The sequence below is a fragment of the Osmia bicornis genome, unplaced genomic scaffold, assembly GCF_907164935.1.
Source record: "Osmia bicornis bicornis unplaced genomic scaffold, iOsmBic2.1, whole genome shotgun sequence".
Classification (NCBI taxonomy): domain Eukaryota; kingdom Metazoa; phylum Arthropoda; class Insecta; order Hymenoptera; family Megachilidae; genus Osmia; species Osmia bicornis.
In genome coordinates, this window is record NW_025791458.1 from 3,901,345 (window position 1) to 3,921,447 (window position 20,103).

General features: G+C 43.4%; 2 protein-coding genes across 2 annotated transcripts; both read left to right on the forward strand.

Annotated features, from left to right (window-relative positions):
- Window positions 1–17,815: 17,815 nt before the first annotated feature.
- On the forward strand, window positions 17,816–18,388 carry LOC123989210 (jerky protein homolog-like). Its single transcript, XM_046289911.1, has one exon. It carries the CDS (start codon window positions 17,816–17,818, stop codon window positions 18,386–18,388), a length of 573 nt encoding a protein of 190 aa, XP_046145867.1.
- An 11-nt stretch (window positions 18,389–18,399) lies between these two features.
- Window positions 18,400–19,281, forward strand: LOC123989211 (jerky protein homolog-like). Its single transcript, XM_046289912.1, has one exon. It carries the CDS (start codon window positions 18,400–18,402, stop codon window positions 19,279–19,281), a length of 882 nt encoding a protein of 293 aa, XP_046145868.1.
- Window positions 19,282–20,103: the final 822 nt, after the last annotated feature.

The window sequence follows — 20,103 nt, forward strand, 5'->3', positions numbered from 1 at the left end:
ATGGATCCCTTGGTGCGCATTTATTACTTATCACATCGAAAGCTGCGGCACCGATGTAATGTAAAAGGTACGGCACTTTATCCTCATCCGGAATTTTAAAAAGTTTGAAAGCGCCTTCTAATCTCTTAATCCAACGTGTCCATACCATGGAACATTCGAAAGGCTCGATATTGAAAATTGCTTGCACACGTGCTTCCGTCATTATTACTTTTAATAATATTTCGGTGTACTTGATTGAGAAGATTCACCGATGTAAATGGATATTGTATTTGTACATACGTACCTCTCGTAAGCAATGTGGTCCTCGACCACGTGGTAGTGTACTGTGGAGGTTAACTCGGTTAACCTTTACCAAAAGGTGGGACGCAAATCCGGATGGGTCATATGTCATTGGAAAGCCCTTGACGAGAGGAACACAATGGTATGGGTGGGAGGTCGTAAATATGTGACCTTGTCCCGGTAGAGGTCACATATACATATATGTATTGAGTTTACTCAAAAGCTCGACGTTAAATCCGGATGGGTGATATGTCATTCGAAAGCCCTTGACGAGAGGAACACAATGGTGTGGGTGGGAGATCTTAATATGTGACCTTGATCCACTAGAGGTCAAAAACTAAATGCCCCAAAACAAAATAAATTCATTAACTTCTTTTTTTCTTATTTAACGAGGCGAAATCTTCGAAAAAGACACCCTAACCCAACCTAACCTTTTTTTTTCAATTTTTTTTACGTGGGGGAAATCTTCAAAAGACGCCCCCAGCTCCCCTAGGGAGGAGCCGAGGGTAGTGCCGGATTTTTACCGGCTAAAACCCCCACGGTGACCTGCACAGAGCTGTGCTAAGGGCCCCGGGACCTCTAACGAACAACACTGGGACACCCCCACCCTTGGCGCATAGCGCCCCATCTCGGGGGAGGATCTAACCTTTGACGCTCCCCTTAGTGGCTGCTCCGCCGACGTCAGGGGCCACACCCGACGCCGGCCACTCCTCGGGCCGCGTGCAATGGCGTGCCCTAGCCCCGGCTACCTGCGGCCCAGCGACTCCAAACAGGAGCCGCTAGATCTGTGATGGGGGGAGGGGCAAGCTCCTCCCCCATCCAATCCCCCTGGGAGAGGCCGGAGCCTCCCCCCACTACATCTGCCTTGGGGAGGAGCCAAAGCTCCCCCCAACCTATCACCCTGGGGAGGTCGAAGCCTCCCCCCACTACATCTACTTTGGGGGGGAAGCCGGAGGGCCCCCCCCCCCTCGTCTTGTTAGGGGCGGTGGGCAGGATTATCAAGCCCCACCACCCGGTCCCCCTCAGCTCACTGTGCCGTCGGGGAGCCTCCCCCGACGGCGCCGTCTACTGCAGGCGGGGTCGGGGTCGGCTCTGTGCCACCTCCTTCTGTGAGGAAGGAGGTCATCGCCCTCCACTGATCCTCGCCGGCGAGCATATTTTTTACCACACTCACCGGCGAGGGAGTCCCGCCCCGCCCCGCAGTAGTGGCATATAGCAGTCGCCGCGCTACGAATCCGGCACAGGAAGTCACCAAAGCAACCATGCCCGGTGAGCACCTGTGTGGTCCGGAAGGTGATCCGACCAAAGCCGCGGTCCCGCCATTACTTGATGACGGGCAGGACCGCCTTGACCGCTCGCTGGCCGGCGGCGCCACTCGCGATTATCTCGCGACGCCACCGGTCCAGGGCATCCTGTCGGGTCTGGCACCTCCATTCCCGTTCGACCGCCCGCTCTGGCGGGTCTTCTCCAGCATGGCGGAGGCCGCGCAAGCGCCAGAAAATTGTGGCGCAGGCCTCCGCCTCGTACTTGAAAGATACGAGACCCGCCAGAGTCATCGCCGCCGTGTGGGAGATCGTGCGGTATACCCTCACGACCCTGATGGCCATCCTCCTTTCCACTCGCCGCAGCAGAGTTTGGCTGCGGCGAGACGCCATCAGGGCCTAGGCCCATATGGGCGACCCATATAGGGCCACGCTCCGCACGATCCCCGTGTAAAGGCGGTGAACCTTCTCGCTCGGTCCCCCGATATTGGGCAGCACCCGCCCAAGGGCGTTCGCTACCCCGTCTAATCGGGGGGCCAGACGGTCGAAATGCTTCTCAAAGTGCCAGTGGCTGTCCAGGTGGAGGCCAAGATACTTGAACCCTTCACCCACCTGGACCCTGGTGTCACCTACCCGGATCCAAGTCTGGGACGGTGGTGCAACCCCACGCCGAGACGAGTAAAACCACATCGCCTCGGTCTTGTGGGGCGCTATCTGCAGCCCCTGCCTTCGGCCCCTGCCTGCAGCCACACCAATCTCCGCTAGACGACTGGTCCTGCCCCAGTCCCGGTCGGTGGCAAACATGTGTGTGTCATCTGCAAAACACGTAATGCTTACACCGTCCGGGACCACGACCCGCAAAGCTGGGTTGTACCCCACATTCCACAATGGGGGCCCCAAACGGGACCCCTGGGGTACACCCTCATCGACGTCCCTCCGATAAACACGTCCGTCCCGGCCCACATACTCGATGAATCTATCCCGTAGGTAGTCCCCGATCATCCTTCTCAGTACTGGGGGCACTTCATGTTCAGCGAGTGCCCCCATTATCACCCCATGGGGCAGGGTGTTAAAGGCGTTCACTATGTCTAGTGAAACGCCCAACGCCACCCCGCCCCGGGACGTGGCCGAGTCGCATTGGGAGCGCAGCGAGTCGATCGCATCGATGGTGCTGCGCCCCCGTCTAAAACCGTACTGCGACCCGGCCAGATCAGGGCCTACCCGGGATAGGTGCTCGGCGAGGCGGTCAGCTATAACGCTTTCTAAAAGCTTCCCGACCACGTCGAGCAAAACTATGGGCCGGTACGCGGAGGGACTCTCCGCGGGCCGTCCTTCCTTTCTTAGCAGGACCAGTCGTCCAACCTTCCATGCGTAGGGAAATACATCCTCCTTAAGACAGGCGCTGAAGAGGCGTGTCAATCGCGGTCCAAGGACGCGCAGGGCCGATACCCCTGCAGTGTTCCGAGCCCCCATGCGTCTGATGGCCTCGGCCAGCTCCCCCTCTGTGACCCCCATGTCGTCTTTCCATTCCACTTGGACCGGCGGGGGCCAGGGGTGGCTACCGTCGTCACGAGGGAACAACGTGTCCACCACCTGGCCCAAGAACTGGGGGTCTAGGCTCTCCGTCACGGGGGGCGCCCAGGGCCTTAATTTGCCCATTGCGCACATATAAGGGCGCCCCCACGGATCGGCATCCAAAGAGCCGAGGAGCTACCACTAATACACGGTAGCACCCGTACAGCTCTTCCTCCCCCGCTGGGTGGCGGTTTCTTCTCCGACGGGCCCTTTGCCACTGGCGTCGGGCGACGTTGCAATTCTGCCGAATGTCTGCGATTTCGCCCGACCACCAGTAGGCGGCCCGTCTGGGGAGGCATTTGGCCCGGGGCATGGCGACGTCACAGATCGCCTTCATCGTGCCCCCTGAACCATTTAACCTCCTCCCCTATATCCGCGACCGGACCGAACGGTTGCTCCGGCCAGGTCACAGCGAGGGCTGCGGCCATCAGCGCGTCCCTGTCAAGCCTCTTCAGCGACCATCTCGGCGGCGATGGGCCGCTCGGCGGGCGACGGTCGGGGTGGAGAATCCGAGGCGGATGTAGCGATGATCGCTGAGCGTCTCCGCCTCCTCCACCACCCTCCAACTCTGCACCAAGCGTGCGGCCGAGGGTGTCGCGTACGATAGATCAACTATCGACTCCCCTCGAGCGCGCACGCAGGTGCTGACCGAGCCCCGGTTCAACAGCCGGAGCTCGAGTTCCGCCGCCCACTTGTGTACCGCCTCACCCTCGCGTCAGTCCTCGGGGACCCCCACGATTGGGCATGGGAGTTGAAATCCCGAGGACGAGTGCCGGCCGGGGGTAGCAACGGGAGACAGCGTCTCCCACCCTGCCTAAGCACGCTTCTGGGCGGGCAATACACGCCCACCACCGCGATCTCACACCACAGCACCGCCACATACCCTTGCCCCCGTTCTATTAGCGTAGGGGCAGGGCAATGGCGGTGCCAATCACTGCCACGGACCCGTCATCGTCCCCGAACCAGTCGTGTCTGTCTGGGACTCGGTACGGCTCCGCGGCAACAGCTAACCCAATTTTCCACTCGGCCAGGTGATGCAGAAGAAGATCTTGCGCCCTGGCCGAGTGGTTCAGGTTGCCCGGAATTATGGGCCCGTTTGGCCCCATTACTTTTTGGAGGGGGCCGCCTCCACGGCCTTACCCAGTTTTGGGGTGGCGGACCTTCCACCCCTCTCCTTCTTAGGCGCAGCAGCCTTAGTTGGCTGCTGCTGCACCCGACCTCACCTTTTTTTTTTTTTTTTCGTGGGGAAATCTTACATAAGACCCCCCGCAACCCTGGGGAGGGCAGCGGGGGAGTGTCAGATTCCTACTGACTAAAACCCCACGGCGACCACCTCTGGCGTATGGCAGAGGCTCCGGGACCTGATTACTATAACTCCGGAGCCTCCCCCGCCGTGCTCTGGAGGCGCCCCGCTCCGGACGAAATGAGCCCGGACCCCGGTCGGACCCGGGGGCGGGCGGGTGGGGACCCCGTTCTCAATCGGGGGCCCCTCTCCGTCCGCCTCTGGGGGGCCGGGTGACTCCGGGCGGAGAGTGGCGTCTCCCTCCCACGCTGGGAGTGGCGCTGGCCCCAGCAGGGGGGGTGCAGCGGAGCCGAGGGAGTCCCCCCGGAGGGTGGCCGGCCACGGCTCACCGCAGCCCACAGGGGGACGACTCGGCGGGCCGCAGGCGCCCTGTTTGGCGGCGGCGGATCCCAGCGACGTCGTCGCGTCCCACGTCCGCGACCTCTCTTTGAGGGCCATGACCTCCTCGCAGAAGGTGGTCACGGCCCTCCATTCTGTCACGCCGGCAAGCATCTGTCTCACGACACCCGCCGGCGAAAGATCCCCCCCTATTTCTGCCGTCATGGCGTGGCGGGCCACCGCAAACACCGGGCACTCCGCCAGCGTGTGCTGTGCGGTGTCCCGCGCCGCCCCGCAGAGCCAACAGTGGAGGGTCCATTCCCTGTTCCTCCGGCACAGGAACTCCCCGAACACCCCGTGTCCGGAGAGCACCTGCGTGACCCACCCAACCTAACCTAACCTAAATATGGCAGTGAAGGTGCTGTATCTGCGGTGGTTTACACGTTATGCAGCAACATTCGCTCTTTTATCATAATCCAGCGTCAGGAGCGGGTCTACCTGGACGAAAACCTCTCGCACAACAAAATTAACATAATTTTAGTTTTTGACGTCTAGCGGGTTAAGGTCACGTATTTAAGACTTCCCACCCACACCATTGTGTTCCTTCCGTCAAAGGCTTTCCAATGACATATGACCCATCCGGATTTAACGTTGAGCTTTTGAGTAACTCAATATATATATTTGACCCCTACCGGGTCAAGGTCACATATTTAAGACCTCCCATCCACACCATTGTGTTTCTTTCGTCAAGGGCTTTCCAATGATATATGACGCATCCGAATTTGCGTCCCATCTTTTGGTAAAGTCCAACAGTTAACTCTCGTTTTTCTTTTATTTTTGCCACTCTTCTTTTGTGTATTTCACTTACGAGTTGTTGTATGACGAATCCTCGTCGCCAGTTCTTGTTATGTATGAGAATAATGACTGCACTGGTTTCTGCTTATCACTATAATATATTTCGCCTTTGGTACATTTGCGATGATCGCAACCGGAAGGCGGGATCCGAATGGCGGGATCTCCGTCGCAGGCGTCCCGGTCCGTCTTCAACGCCCTCACGCTGGCATACCGATTCACTCGAGCGCGAATTACAAACACGGTGTAACACGTTGATTAATATAATAAACGCAAAGATCGAAATTTAATGATTTTAAACCAAACCTCTTTCGGAGGAGGCGCAAAATTAAAAACTGTTCTTCTGCTTGGAAGATTCTAGTTCAGGGATTAGCAACCGATGACACACCGGTTACCGAATGACCTATTTGATAATTTCAAGTTAACAGTGCGAATAATTAATTACATGTACATCAAAAGTGCTGTCAACTTCTAATACAATCGTTACTGTTGGAAATAGGTGGCGAAATAAAATAAATTTACACAATAAATTAGTCTTTTACTGATTGAATTTATTTAACCCACATAAAAAGGCACATTTTTACATTACGGAGAGAACTTAAAGAATGAATATCGAGAACGAAAATTCGTCACGCATTCATAGACCTTCTGGGTCCTATCACTTACAAGGAACCATACCGAACTGTCCGTCTCCGATTTCAATAAAACTCAGTGGATATATTAAGCAGGTGAAAATAAGAGACACGTATTTTTTATAGCGGCCCAATCGCAAGTTAAGGGGGTAAAATCACCCCTTGAAGTTTCAGCAGAAAAATGGTATCTTGAAAACTATCACAGATATAAGAAAACTTCTTAAGGAAAAGATTCATGGTTTCTTGAGGTAAAACAAAAGGTGGTCACAGATTTTGTAAAAAGTGCTTTCTTTATAACAAAAAAATTTATTGTTACATTATTTTAAGACATACAAAAATTTACATTATGACAAAAAAGAATCGACATTTTTTTCTGAATTCATTGATATATAATATGATAGATTTGCCTCTTACAGTTTTGTAAATTTTCATATAATACACAAAACGCTCGAATCCGCCGGGATACAGCCGCACGAGATATACATGTATAGGCATACGGGCGGCTATTTCTGTGAGATACGCATTTATTAATCATAGTAAGATCTTATTTTCGCTGCATTTCGCGTTATGTCTGTCTAACAAAGGCTGACGTTGAGACATGCAGACATTACGATAACAAAATTATTATCATGTACTTAACATATGTATCTTTATACGCACATATTTGTGCGGTAAAGAACTACCCATTATATACGCAAATAACAAATAATTGTTGAAATCACTTGTGTTGAAGATTAATTAATTTTAATTAATGTAATTTAAGCTGCGTTCTGTAAATATCTAAATATCGTACGGGCATAAAATATCAATTGGTGATATCAATTATAATACGATTGAATTTCAGAATTACATTTTAAGAGTTGCTATATGTATAGAAAACAGACCCCCTCATTTTGACAATCCAGTAGATTTTTCTTTCGGTGCAAATTCAGCACCAACATGTGACATTTGTGGAAATGCTGCTATTATTACTTGTGCGTGGTGTAAAAAAACATTTTGCTTTCAACATTTCTTTACGGATTACCATTTCTGTGAAACCTATGTTCCGTAAATTCACAGTCTTCATACTATTAATATTGTATTTTTTATATTATAATTGGGATAAATAATTCGCTAACAAATAATATACACGCCAAGTATATTTAATCTTCATTCGAAATGAAACGATATCAATTGTTAAATTTGACGAAATCATCCTCGTCCGATAGCGATGATATACACACAGGAAAGTAAAGAAACTGGTAGCCTTCTCGAATTTAATATCTACGATTTCTTTAATTTTTACATCAATTTTGTTATTAACGTATATTAATTTCCAAGCAACAAATTACTTCCTAATAATACCATCCTGCAATGCATACTAATGTAATTAAGATTACTGTTGTAAATTTTAATTGATCTTGCTATGATTAATAAATGCGTATCTCACAGAAATAGCCGCCCGTATGCCTATACATGTATATCTCGTGCGGCTGTATCCCGGCGGATTCGAGCGTTTTGTGTATTATATGTAAATTTACAAAACTGTAAGAGGCAAATCTATCATATTATATATCAATGAATTCAGAAAAAAATGTCCATTTTTTTTGTCATAATGTAAATTTTTGTATCTATTAAAATAATGTAACAATAAATTTTTTTGTTATAAACAAAACACTTTTTACAAAATCTGTGACCACCTTTGTTTTACCTCAAGAAACCATGAATCTTTTCCTTAAGAAGTTTTCTTATATCTGTGATAGTTTTCAAGATACCATTTTTCTGCTGAAACTTCAAGGGGTGATTTTACCCCCTTAACTTGCGATTAGGCCGCTATGAAAAAATACGTGTCTCTTATTTTCACCTGCTTAATATATCCACTGAGTTTCATTGAAATCGGAGACGGATAGTTCGGTATGGTTCCTTGTTAGTCTAAACAGTAACTGAGTATAAAGAACACAGCTGCATCCTCTCGACTCGAAACTTGAGAGTCAAATGTATACAAGGATAAGTCAAAGATAATTTTTGTTAATAAATCAACAGTTAAAATTATAAATATTTTTAAGCCGTACCGATAACGTTCCGTTTCTTACGACATATTATTTATCAAGTTTGCCATACCGCAATTAAATCGTTATTGGCAGGATCGTATATTCGGGTATTTTTAATTTTGCACCACCTCCGAAAAGGTTGAAATGTATTTGGTATCCTATTTAACGATTAAGTAGATATTATTAATAGCTGTGGAATACTGGTATAAATGAAATAGAAATTATTTGACACTTTTTAGTGCATTTCGAAGTCGGATTTGTTTTTTGGTTAAAAATTATTTTATTCTTCTTTTCATTTGCATCCAGGTGTCTTGTTCCTCTATTTTAATAAAGGCAGCCTCTGACACTGTAATAAATATTTTCATTAACAATTATTTACATATGCTATAAAAATTATATAAGAGTTATTACCAAGTAAGTTCAGTGTTGGAACTGCTGATGTTGTTAATCTTTTTCTCATGAAGTATTTTTTTCGAAATAGCTGTTACAGATCATCCGGAATTTCAGTTTTCAAGTGGAAGCACTGACCATGGGTTGTCACATACTTCCACCCACTGCGCCATCCTCTTATTATCCTTTCTCTCTTGGATGAAGAAGAACATCCTGCTGTTTTCATTAGTACTTTTCATTAGCTCTTTCTTTAAAGATACATTTTAATAATTAAAATTAAATACATATATTACTAAAACACCAATGTAAACAGTTACTGTTTTCAGTAACATTTTTAAAAAGTTCTGTACTTACTTAATTTCTATCTTCTTCTGCTGTTACTGCATCTCATCAGCAGAAATTATTGAAAAACCTAAAAACCTAGAAAAACTTTAAAAAATATCTTTTTAAATAATAATAATAGTAATTATTACAATAATGGAATTCACGAACCTGGAAATTCAGTCACCCACGCTGCCACCATGTGCAACCATGTGCGCCATATTTCTTTTGTCTCTTTAAATTTTGAAACAAATGAAAAACGCGGCGACAAATTTCGCGGGAACTTGACGTCACGATATCTTTAGTTGCGTATGTTAAAATCAGTGATACAAACTATGCATGTAGGGAAGCGACATCAGCGCCGCCTGGAAATCGGGGGGTGAGTTAAAATTCGCATCAAATTCACAAGAATGGAGTTTGGAGGGCCTGTTCTAGCCATCACTAACAGCGTGTGGCGTTATTTAGTTGTACAGTAAAAAGTCCCTAGATTATAAATAGTTGTAAGTTCGCTATCTAAGTTAAGTATATAGTTTTAGTTCTTTTAAGAGTTTCAATTCAGACACAAAATATAACGGATACAAAATATACGCTACGCGTGATTGTAACCAATTTTAACGTTTACGACGCACAGTGGTGCAAAATCCTCAAAACGTGGCAAAAACTCGATGTTCATGGAAACGGTATTGGCACCTCCCCATGCCTGGATTTGTTGTTTCGAATATTTGTTACGAGTATCATACAAATTGTGTATTGATGATCTACGAAATCATAATAAAATAATCGAATCTATTAAGATAAAATATGGGAAGAAATCATATCTTAAAGGATATAGCAGAATAAGATGGCCAAAAGTGCCCTTGAGCCGATGTTACTTCGCAATGCACCATTCGATAGCTTATCCCAAAAAACTATGGTACACCAAGTTTCAACCCTGTACCTCAACCGGGAGGGTAGTTACAGGGTAAGAAAGAAAAAGTAGTTTTTGCCATATTTCTCCTATTTAACATCATGTAAAAAATCTGCAAAAATTCGAAAATATTCTAGACCTGTTTCTTTATGATTGTGAATTTTTTCAGATTTTTCGGTTGCAAATCCTAGGCGTGAAAAATCAAAAACGCAAAAACAGTCGAAAAATTGAGATTTCGGGTAGAAGCTTTCGAGAGACTAGATTTTTACTTCCACAGTAGTTGGATATTAGCATGACTATTATCTCCAATTTTTTTCAGATTTTTAGGTGTGGTGCAACGTACTTACAAAAATCAAAAACCGTCATTTTCGGTATATTTTGTGTGATAACTTGAAAAATACCTTCAGTTTTGACGTTTCCTTTATATAATTAGTGGATTGTATGATTTTTAATATTTTTGCCTTGGATGAAGCAAGATCTGAATGGTGAGAGTGAAGTTATTGTAAATGATGAAAATTACGCACCTTATCTTCTGAAATATTAGAAAGGTTTTCAACGTAGTATGGTGGGTGAGTCGGTAAGGTCTTCGACTGCGGAGCCGTTGGAAACTTTTTCTGTCACAGGTTCGCGTCCCATAAAGGTCCAATTTTTTTTTATCATAAAATAATTTTTTATTAAATTACTAGCTGCGTTACCCGGCTCTGCCCGGGAATTTTAATCAACTATTATTATCCCTACTTCCTTATTTCTATCCCTATTTCCCTGTCCCTATCCCTACTAATATATAAAAGTGTAAATGTCTGATCGTTTGTTCCTTTTCACGTTTAAATGGCTAAACGGATTTTAATGAAATTTGCACTATTGGATTGCTTATTCTTTCAAGATGGACATAGGCTATGTCATATTGCGATTTGTTATGTTTTTGTCACCGCGATCGCAGCGCTGTCTGCCGGATCCAATGTAAAACATTCCAAGATCAACAATAACTTATAAATAAAAAATTAATTAAAAAAACATTTTGTAGTGGACCGAATTTCGAATCTAAACCATTCTCGAGTCAACTTGAACACACACAAAAAATTTCATCAAAATCGGTCCAGCAGTTTAGGAGGAGTTCAGTCACATACAGACGCACAGAAGAAATATATATATAAAGATTAATTACATAAAAATTCACAATAATCATTTAGTAATGTATGAAAAATAGTTTTAAAATATTTTATCATGAAGTATACATAAAAATAAGTTGTGCACTACTGATAACAGTACTACAGTTAAGGTAAAATATACATTGTTTTCCATATCCATCATAAACCTATAACCACGCGGCTTTTCAATTAACAAAATATTGGGAGCTCTCCGTAATTAGAACAATACATAATCAAAAAATCGGTAGTGCACAACTAATTTTTATGTATACTGTAACGTGGTGACACCCGTGCCCCCCCGTTACAATCGCTGCGCTTCCCCCACTTATACGCCCACCTAACGATAACCCTTAACCCATAACCCTTCCCTCACCGTACCCCTTTCTCCCTGCCCGCCGGTGTCGGGCCGATGGAGGCGATGAACTGACACAACGAGGACCACCCTCAACAGAAGCTTTGAGGCCGGCGACAGACCCACCCCTCCAGCAAACAAGGAGCAACGTGGGACTCCCAAGAAATTCCGACGAAGCAACTCAAAGGCTGACGCAAACGTCCACCTGGAGCTATCTGTCGCCGAGTCCGAAGACCTCAGCCCACCCGTCACCGCAGGATCTCCATCAGCCCCATTGACCCCGATCACCGATTTCGAAGATCGATAATCGATCCATCTCGTGCCGGAAGAGGCCCCTTCCAAACCCCATCCCCTCCCCAAAATATCCCGCGACAGTCTCGTCGTCGCAGCGGCGACGTCGAGCCGTCATTGAGCCTTAGGCTATCATTATAGACAGATTTTGAGAGATTTAGATAACGATTTACAAAACGATTAGAAACGATATTGAGATTTTGCGAAGTGAGTTTGTGTGTGGTGTGCAGCACCGGTGAGCCCTTTTCGTATCAATTACATTTTTGTATTACTCCGAGTTTTGGCAACGAACCCCTTCTCGTTTTGACCCCGTTCTATTGTTATAAACGACGCGTAACGTAGTGACCCCCGTGAGGACCAATCCCGACCCTGCAACCTCCCTTCTCCCACTATTCCTCCACAGTGTGGCTGGCGCCCAACAAGCTTGAGTTATAAAAACCCCCTATATAGAGTGAACCCGCGAAAGGGTCACAATACTTAATGATAAAATATTTTAAAACCATTTTTCATACATTACTGAATGATTATTGTGTATTCTTATGTAATTAATAATCAAAAGGAAAAATGATTTTATGAAAAAAAAAATTGGACTTTCATGGGGCGCGACCCTTCGACAAAAGTTTCCAGCGGGTCCGTAGTCGGGACGTTACCCACTCACCCACCGCCGTCGTTGAAAAACTTTCAAATATTTTAGAAGATAAGCTGCGTAATTTTCAATTATTTACAATAACTTCACTCTCTCCATTCAGATCTTGCTTCATCCAACGCAAAAATGTTAAAAATCACACAATCCACTAATTACATAAAGGAAATGTCAAAACTGAAGGTATTTCTCAAGTTATCGCACAAAATATGCCGAAAATGACGGTTTTTGATTTTTGTAAGTACGTTGGACCACACCTAAAAATCTGAAAAAAATTGGAGATAATAGTCATGCTAATATCTAACTACTGTGAAAGTATCAATCTAGTCGCTCGAAAGCTTCTATCCGAAATCTCAATTTTTCGACTTTTTTTTGCGTTTTTGATTTTTCACGCCTAGGATTTGCAACCGAAAAATCTGAAAAAATTCACAATCATAAAGAAACATGTTTAGAATATTTTAGAATTTTTGCAGATTTTTTACACGATGTTAAATAGGAGAAATATGGCAAAAACTACTTTTTCTTTCTTACCCTGTAACTACCCTCCCGGTTGAGGTACAGGGTTCAAACTTGGTGTACCATAGTTTTTTGGGATAAGCTATCGAATGGTGCATTGCGAAGTAAAATCGGCTCAAGGGCACTTTTGACCATCTTATCCTGCTATACCCTTTGTTCATCCCTTCCCCACTAATTAATTTTTTCCATGTATATACTTTATTTTATATAATATGTCATAAAATGTGATAATATCTGATTTAGAGACATTTTTGGAATTTTTGCCACGTTTTGGCGATTTTGCACCACTGTACGACGTTGAGATTAAAGACTGTTCCAACATATCGTGTCATAATAAATATAATTGTAGGTGTAACGTGAAATGTTATCACGTGAATATGTTTAGAGTGGTATGGCGACACTGCCATGGGAATATTTATCGATAGTCTGTAGTATCGATATGTCTCGAACATCAGTCGAAGACCTTTTGTATCGATGGTTATAAATCAAGAGCGAAATTTAAACACTTATATAAATAGACAAAGTCTAAATTGTAAACCCCTCGACATGGGTGATCAAGCTGAGAGAAGGCCGGAAATCCAGAGAATGGGATAGTTTCACTTCTAAAATTCCTGAAAGATTAATTTATGATAGACCATATCGAATTAGTTGTTTTCGACCAAGTCACGAAGGTCCTTAAAAGTTACGAAGTCTTTTACCGATATCCTGTCTATTCATGCACTCTGAGAGGGTCGTAAATTTCCTCAAGAGTTGCCTTTGGCAAGTACAAGGTCTTGTCGTTTCCTATTTTCTCTGGGTCCCACGCTTTCTCGTAGCACATATGCGCTGCAACATTCTAGCGTCCTGGCGGAGCGCCTCCACGCGCCTGAGGGTGGATCACAGCCAGGAGAAGGGGCCTACACAGGACGGCGGGGATTCCTCCACCATTGGACGAGGGATGATCCAGGATCCATCAAGGAAGGGGTATCGACCGGCGTCGCGCGAAGATCTTTGCCAAGCGTAGAACGATCAGAATGATTTTGTCGCTCGATTTAGACAAGTTGTTCTCACGCTGCAAATAGAACACGCATTTATAAAACATAGTTCGAGACTGTTTAATAAAGAGTTGGACTTAGAAATAGAAGACAACAGTGATAACAGTTTCATTTAATTCATTTTCGCACCTTGCGAGCAGGGTGCTTTAGCGCCACACGGGTACCATACCCACGTATCTTCTACATCCAAAAATCCCTAAATATCCAGATCCACACGCAACATAGGTAAACCCCTACAAGCGACACAGTAGTGGCGCCATCTCAGGACCTAGAGATTAGCACGCGAAGGTTTGAGAAATGACGCAATAGACTTTTATTAGCAATATGAAAACATAAAATAGTGTATTACGATGATGCTAGCGTCGAAAACTTTACCGACAGTCCCTAGAAAAATCCATAGACGCGAGTTTTCAAATTACGTCCTCATTTCTAAACAGAATGTAAAAAAATTTGAAGGACGTGTTCAGCAGGCTGTAAAGAATATTTGTCTGGTCCTTATATTATCCAAATCGTCAAAAACTTATAAAATATTGAAATTGCTGTCTGTCAACGGTCAAGAAAATGGCGGATCGGACTCACCTGCATCGATTTATTCGTAATATAAACATTTCTGCCAATAGTTTGTCCAAATAGGGACCAGACTGATATTCTTTGGGGCGGATATAATAAAACGAGCACCCAAGGGATGATGTGCAAGTCTCCAAGAAGAAGTAATTTGAAAATTACAATTTTGTTGATTGTTCACTCGCGAAAGACGTCAAAAAGGTCAAGCAGACCACAAATTTAGTTCCTCGTTTTTTCTGTAGGGCGCAGTTTGTTCGTTTTCTGTGCTCGACCGCGCGCACATTCGCAGCTCGTATATGTGAATATGTGTGCGTCGACCGAACCGTGGGCGACGATATAATGTATCGTGGAGAATGGGAAAATCGAGCCTGGAAGAGGCGATGAACTCCGACGCGTGAATTTTTATTTCACGCATCGTTCTATCGATTAGGATAGCGAGTTTCAATCCATGTGTCACAACATCTACCATCATTACTTTTCCTTGCTATTATTATTCCTTTTTTTAATAAAACTGCAGAACAAATACGTCCTTCCCGATTTCGATGATTTTTGGATATGTTCTAAAAAGAGTCATTTCATGCCAAATTTAAATTGTAGGTTGGACTCCATGTGAAATTAGGGGGGGGGGGGTTAAGTTATCATTTTGCCGGTTACGATTTTGTTTTCAAATTACAGACCTTCAAAGTTTGCAATTTTTGCCCGTTTTCACGACAACGGGTTTCACTTACGAATTTTTATCTCAGGAACTGTTTGTCCGATTCAGGTAGATTTTATTGCGTTTTATTCTGAAAGGATTGCGCTGTTATAAAATAATTTTTTCAACCTCGATAATTAACTTTATAATGTCGAAAAATGTTAAATTCTTTTTTTGCGTTTTTTTCGTTGAGGGATAGAAGTGCTTTTAATTTTGAAAAAATATAGTCATATTCTGTGAAGTTTTCCCTTCAAAATGAGCTCTTCAAAACGATGGAGAATAGAAAATTGCTGTCACAATGAGCCGGAAAAGGAGGCGGTGTATGTATCCCCGATTCAGGTAGGCGAGTCGTGCGCTTCGCTATTATGGTCGGTTATCTATACCGCTGGTCGGAAAGCAATAAATACCAGCAGACAAATGACCCCATTTATACCTGAACAACTATATTAGCATCCACTCTTGACCAACGACACCTTTTTAATCATAATTTCTATACTAATTTAATATGTTCTACAAAACAGATGTCATTGCTCAATGGAAACCATGAGAAGGTGGTGGTTTTCTCCCATCCGGAAGGGATAAAGAGAGGTTATGATCAGAAGATATTCGCAAAAAGCTGCGGATACAGGTGCATTTAATTCTGCCTATAGTTGTTCATCTGTGACAGTATACATATCTTCTGTTGCCACTTATCTTCTGTTTAGAAACAAGAGTCGAGCAAAAGTAAAAGTTTCGTTCATAACTGCATATACCAGACTCCAAGAAATGTCTATTCTAATTCAATTACAAGTGAATGTTATTGATGTAATAAGTTAGGTTAGGGTATATATGTACATCCGGCCGCCGTAAGGCGGTCGGCAACACTTTCGTGAAATAATAACAAGTTATTTATATTTACAATTTCTTTTTATACTTCTTTTTAGAATCAATTTATTATTATTTCAGAAAAACGTTGCCGGCCGCTTTACGGCAGCCGAATTTAAATATATAACCTTATCTAACCCATCACATCAATAATATTCAGTTGTAATTGAGTTTGAATAGACATTTCTTGAAGTCTCGTATACAGTAAAACCTGGATATATGCAAGATTTCTATCCCCCCCAAAATCGACACCTCGCTTGGATATATGCAACGCTTTGATTCGATCTCTCTGGCTTTTCGCCAACTTTAGCAAGTAATTACAATTCAAACTGTATCGTGTTTGCTATCATTTTAATCAGAAAAATCTCACCAATACGCTAGTAAAAGTTTCATTAAAAAAAAAGTCACAAATCAAACAGTTTTATAATTGAATTCGTATTAGTCACGGTGATATGTTTCGGCTCTTGCCTTTGATCATTGGACCTCTCTCTCTCCTCCACTGTCTGTCTCTTTCTACCTTCATGCTTGGCTGGCGTCGAGGTGTAACCCGAGATTCGACACCTCGCTTGGATATACAGTAAACACTCGATAAGTGTAACTATTACGGGTCCGCTCCGCAACTCTTATGGGATAGGAGAACGTAGAAAGAGTCAGTAGCTAAAAACGAAAGAGGGACTGAGACCGGAATTTATTGCCTTCGTTTAAATGTCCCGTGTCAGTGTGACCATACTAATGCACAGAATAAAATTGTTTATTTTATATTTTTTGTTAATAAAAATTTCACTATCATGTGGGAGAGATTTTCCTGATTAAAATGAAGCTAAACACGATATAAATCGGTCAACATTTAGTGGTATAATATTGAGTTAAATGTTGTACTTGCGAGTCTTTCTCTCTTTCTTTATCCTTCTTGCGCTATCCTTTTCTATGTTCGGAAACATCAAAGAACGACGGATTCGAGTTACTGGTACATTTATCGAATAGGAGGTAGCTAATTCTCAAACGGGACGCTTCCACTGTTCCATAAATGATCACAAACGGCAACACTTATAAGATAGGAGGTTTCGTTAGCTACCTCTATCCGATAAATGTACCACCGCTGACCTTGCAAGGATACGAGCGAACTTTTTGGAGCTGCCATTAATACCTATTTCGATTCCCTTACTCCACTGAGACATTTCACTGGAAAAGCTATTTGTAAGTCGACAATCGATATGTATTTGGACGATCGACAATCGTAACGGTACCCCAATCCGGCTATACCCTTTAAATATTTTTCAAAATTTGAAGTGTAGTGCCTACCTCGCACGTGCAAAAGAAAGTTTTGGTGTGGAAACGGTTAGTAGGGTTTATGATACGCAGGTCAGCAAAGTTATTTTCGACAGCTGTATTCCGTTACATTTCTGCAGCACGTTTTTTTTCCCGTAGAGTTTTATGTATGACCATAGCAGGGTAAATAGTACACGCCATAAACCAGGGATTTCCTCAGCCTTGCAAGGCCGGGTCAGGCGACCCACAGAGGGTCGAGGGACGACGCGAGCCTTGGGCCCGGTGGGAAACCCGTAGCATTGCCAAAACGTCGATCAACAAGTACACCCCCACCGAAGCGTATTACCATTCCGAAAAAGCCAAGGGCGTAAGGAACAGCTGGTAATAAAAATGTAACAAGCCATCGGATTGGCGAAGACCAGCGTTCCGACCTAGGGTAGGAAAATTTGTCGTCTGTAGAAAGGGCTCGTGGAATAAGTTACATGTACAAGAGGGCAGAAAGTTCTTGACCGCCGAAGTATTGAAATCTGCCTGTGACGTACAAAGAATTGTGGAGTTAGTATAAGTTACAATGTCGAGTGAGAAAGTGACGTTGAATATGCAACAACGCATCCAAGTGCTGGAGGATTTAAAAACTTTACCTGTGCGGATCGTTGCTGCCAAATATCGTATACATCCGCAAACAGTTCGCAGAATTCAAAAAAAAGAAATTTATATTCGCGAATTTGCTGCGAAGGGCAAAACGGGGCAAAAGCAGCAACGAATGAAGAAACCAGTGTACCCTGAATTAGAAGAACAATTGTACACGTGGTTCTGTGAAAGAACAGCTCTTGGCGACCGCATAAGCGATTTGCTGTTACAGGAGAAAGCTGTAGAATTACAGCAAAGTAGTGCAACGTCTTCGAGGTGCAAAGTGAGCATGTCGTGGGTGTCAAATTTTAAACGGCGCCATAACATACGTCTGGTGAGTGTGTGTGGTGAAAAAGCAAGTGCTGATACAAATGCAGCAGAATCATTTATTCAATATTTTCAACGACATATAGAACAGGAAGGTATTGATATAGAGAATGTATATAATATGGACGAAAGTGGATTATTTTGGAAGGCGCTTCCAATAAAAACATTGTCGACGGAAAAAATGTAGCTGGATTCAAAATGAAGAAGGACAGAATTACCTTCGGGTTATGTGCCAATGTTACCGGAACCAATAAAATAAAACCGTTAGTAGTGCACAAATATAAAAAACCAAGAGCGTTGAAGCACTCGTTGCACAGACTTCCAGTCTGCTATAAATCGCAAAAAAATGCTTGGGTAGACCGTGAAATATTTCAGGATTGGTATGAACAGCACTTCAAGCCTAGCGTCCGTGAATATCAATTAAGGAAAGGCATCACCGGGAAGGTAATATTATTACTTGATAATTGCGCAAGTCATCAAGTTCCATTATCTGAGGACGATGATACATTTTCAATTCAATATCTTCCACCAAACACCACAGCCCTCCTACAACCAATGGATCAAGGAGTGATCCTTAAAACTAAAAGAATCTTCCAAAAAGAAATGTGCCGCTCCATTTTAACGTATGAAGGAGGGGTTAATGAATTTTATGCCAATTACAATATAAAAGATTGCATTGATATTTTGATACAGGCATGGGGAGAAGTTATGCCTGAAAATATACGGCACAGTTGGCATAAAATAATTCCAGCTCCTGTGTACATTCAAAGTTATTTTAGAAATGAGAGTGAGGACGATGGTTTGGAAGATGCAATATCGGTGATTAGTGATGGACAAATTTCGCAACAACAAGCGGCTATCTTTTTAAATACATGCCGTATAGAGGAAGAGGAAGTTCCACAAAGTGACGCAGATAATCAAGACAGTAACAATGAAAGTGAACAGGACAGTGATAATGAAGACGAACACAACATACAATCACCACAAGAACAAATAAAATATAAGTTACAGTGTTTAAAATACCACATCATGCGAGCAAGCTGTTTAACAACAGAATTACAAGATCTTACTTCTTCATAGGAAAACATACATATTAACGTAAGGGTGAAATTGCAATGTTTCTTATTTCTTAATTTTCACTCAATCTTACAACCTAAATATAAACCGATTTATATCGTGTTAAGCTTCATTTTAATCAGCAAAATCTCCCCCACATGATAGTAAAATTTTTATTAACAAAAAGTATAAAATAAAAAACTTTTTTATATGCATTAGTGTGGTCACACTGACACGGGGCATCTAAACGAAGGCGACGAAGGCAACACAGATCTCTAAAGGAAGCCGCTACGTCTCCGATTACACTTCGACTCGCTGGTCGAACGGGGATCCCCCTAGTGGTGGGGATAAAAATGTATCATTTATCGAATAGACTCAAGTGAGCATTTATCGAGTTTTCACTGTATATCGTGTTTAGTCTCATTTTAATCAGAAAAACCTCACAAATATGTTAGTAAAATTTTCATTAAAAAAAGTCAAAAATAAAAAACTATTAATCTTAAATTTTAATTACGTTAGTATTATCTCACACGTATACGGGTATTTAAACTTGCTTTTTTTCTCGTACGCTGCATCGATTTGCGGTTGTCACCACATCAAAGGGGAGCCGAACTCACTCGAGAAACGTGTTCTGTACTCGATTGGAGTTCGCATTCGGTCCCGATTGAAATGCTCTTACCGAGATTTTACTGTATTTAGAAATTTTTATGCTGCTGGTGGCCATGAATATAAACAGCATTTTACAGGAAATGATAGGTAACCGAGGCGTTTCGTTACAATTTTCAGCGATGTTGTCCCTGTTGATATAAGCGCCAGAGTTAATATGATCTTGTATCAATAACACTT

Excerpts from the sequence above, each read along its gene's own strand:
- LOC123989211 (XM_046289912.1), top strand. The coding sequence starts at position 18,400 with ATGAAGAAGGACAGAATTACCTTCGGGTTATGTGCCAATGTTACCGGA.
- LOC123989210 (XM_046289911.1), top strand. The coding sequence starts at position 17,816 with ATGTCGAGTGAGAAAGTGACGTTGAATATGCAACAACGCATCCAAGTG.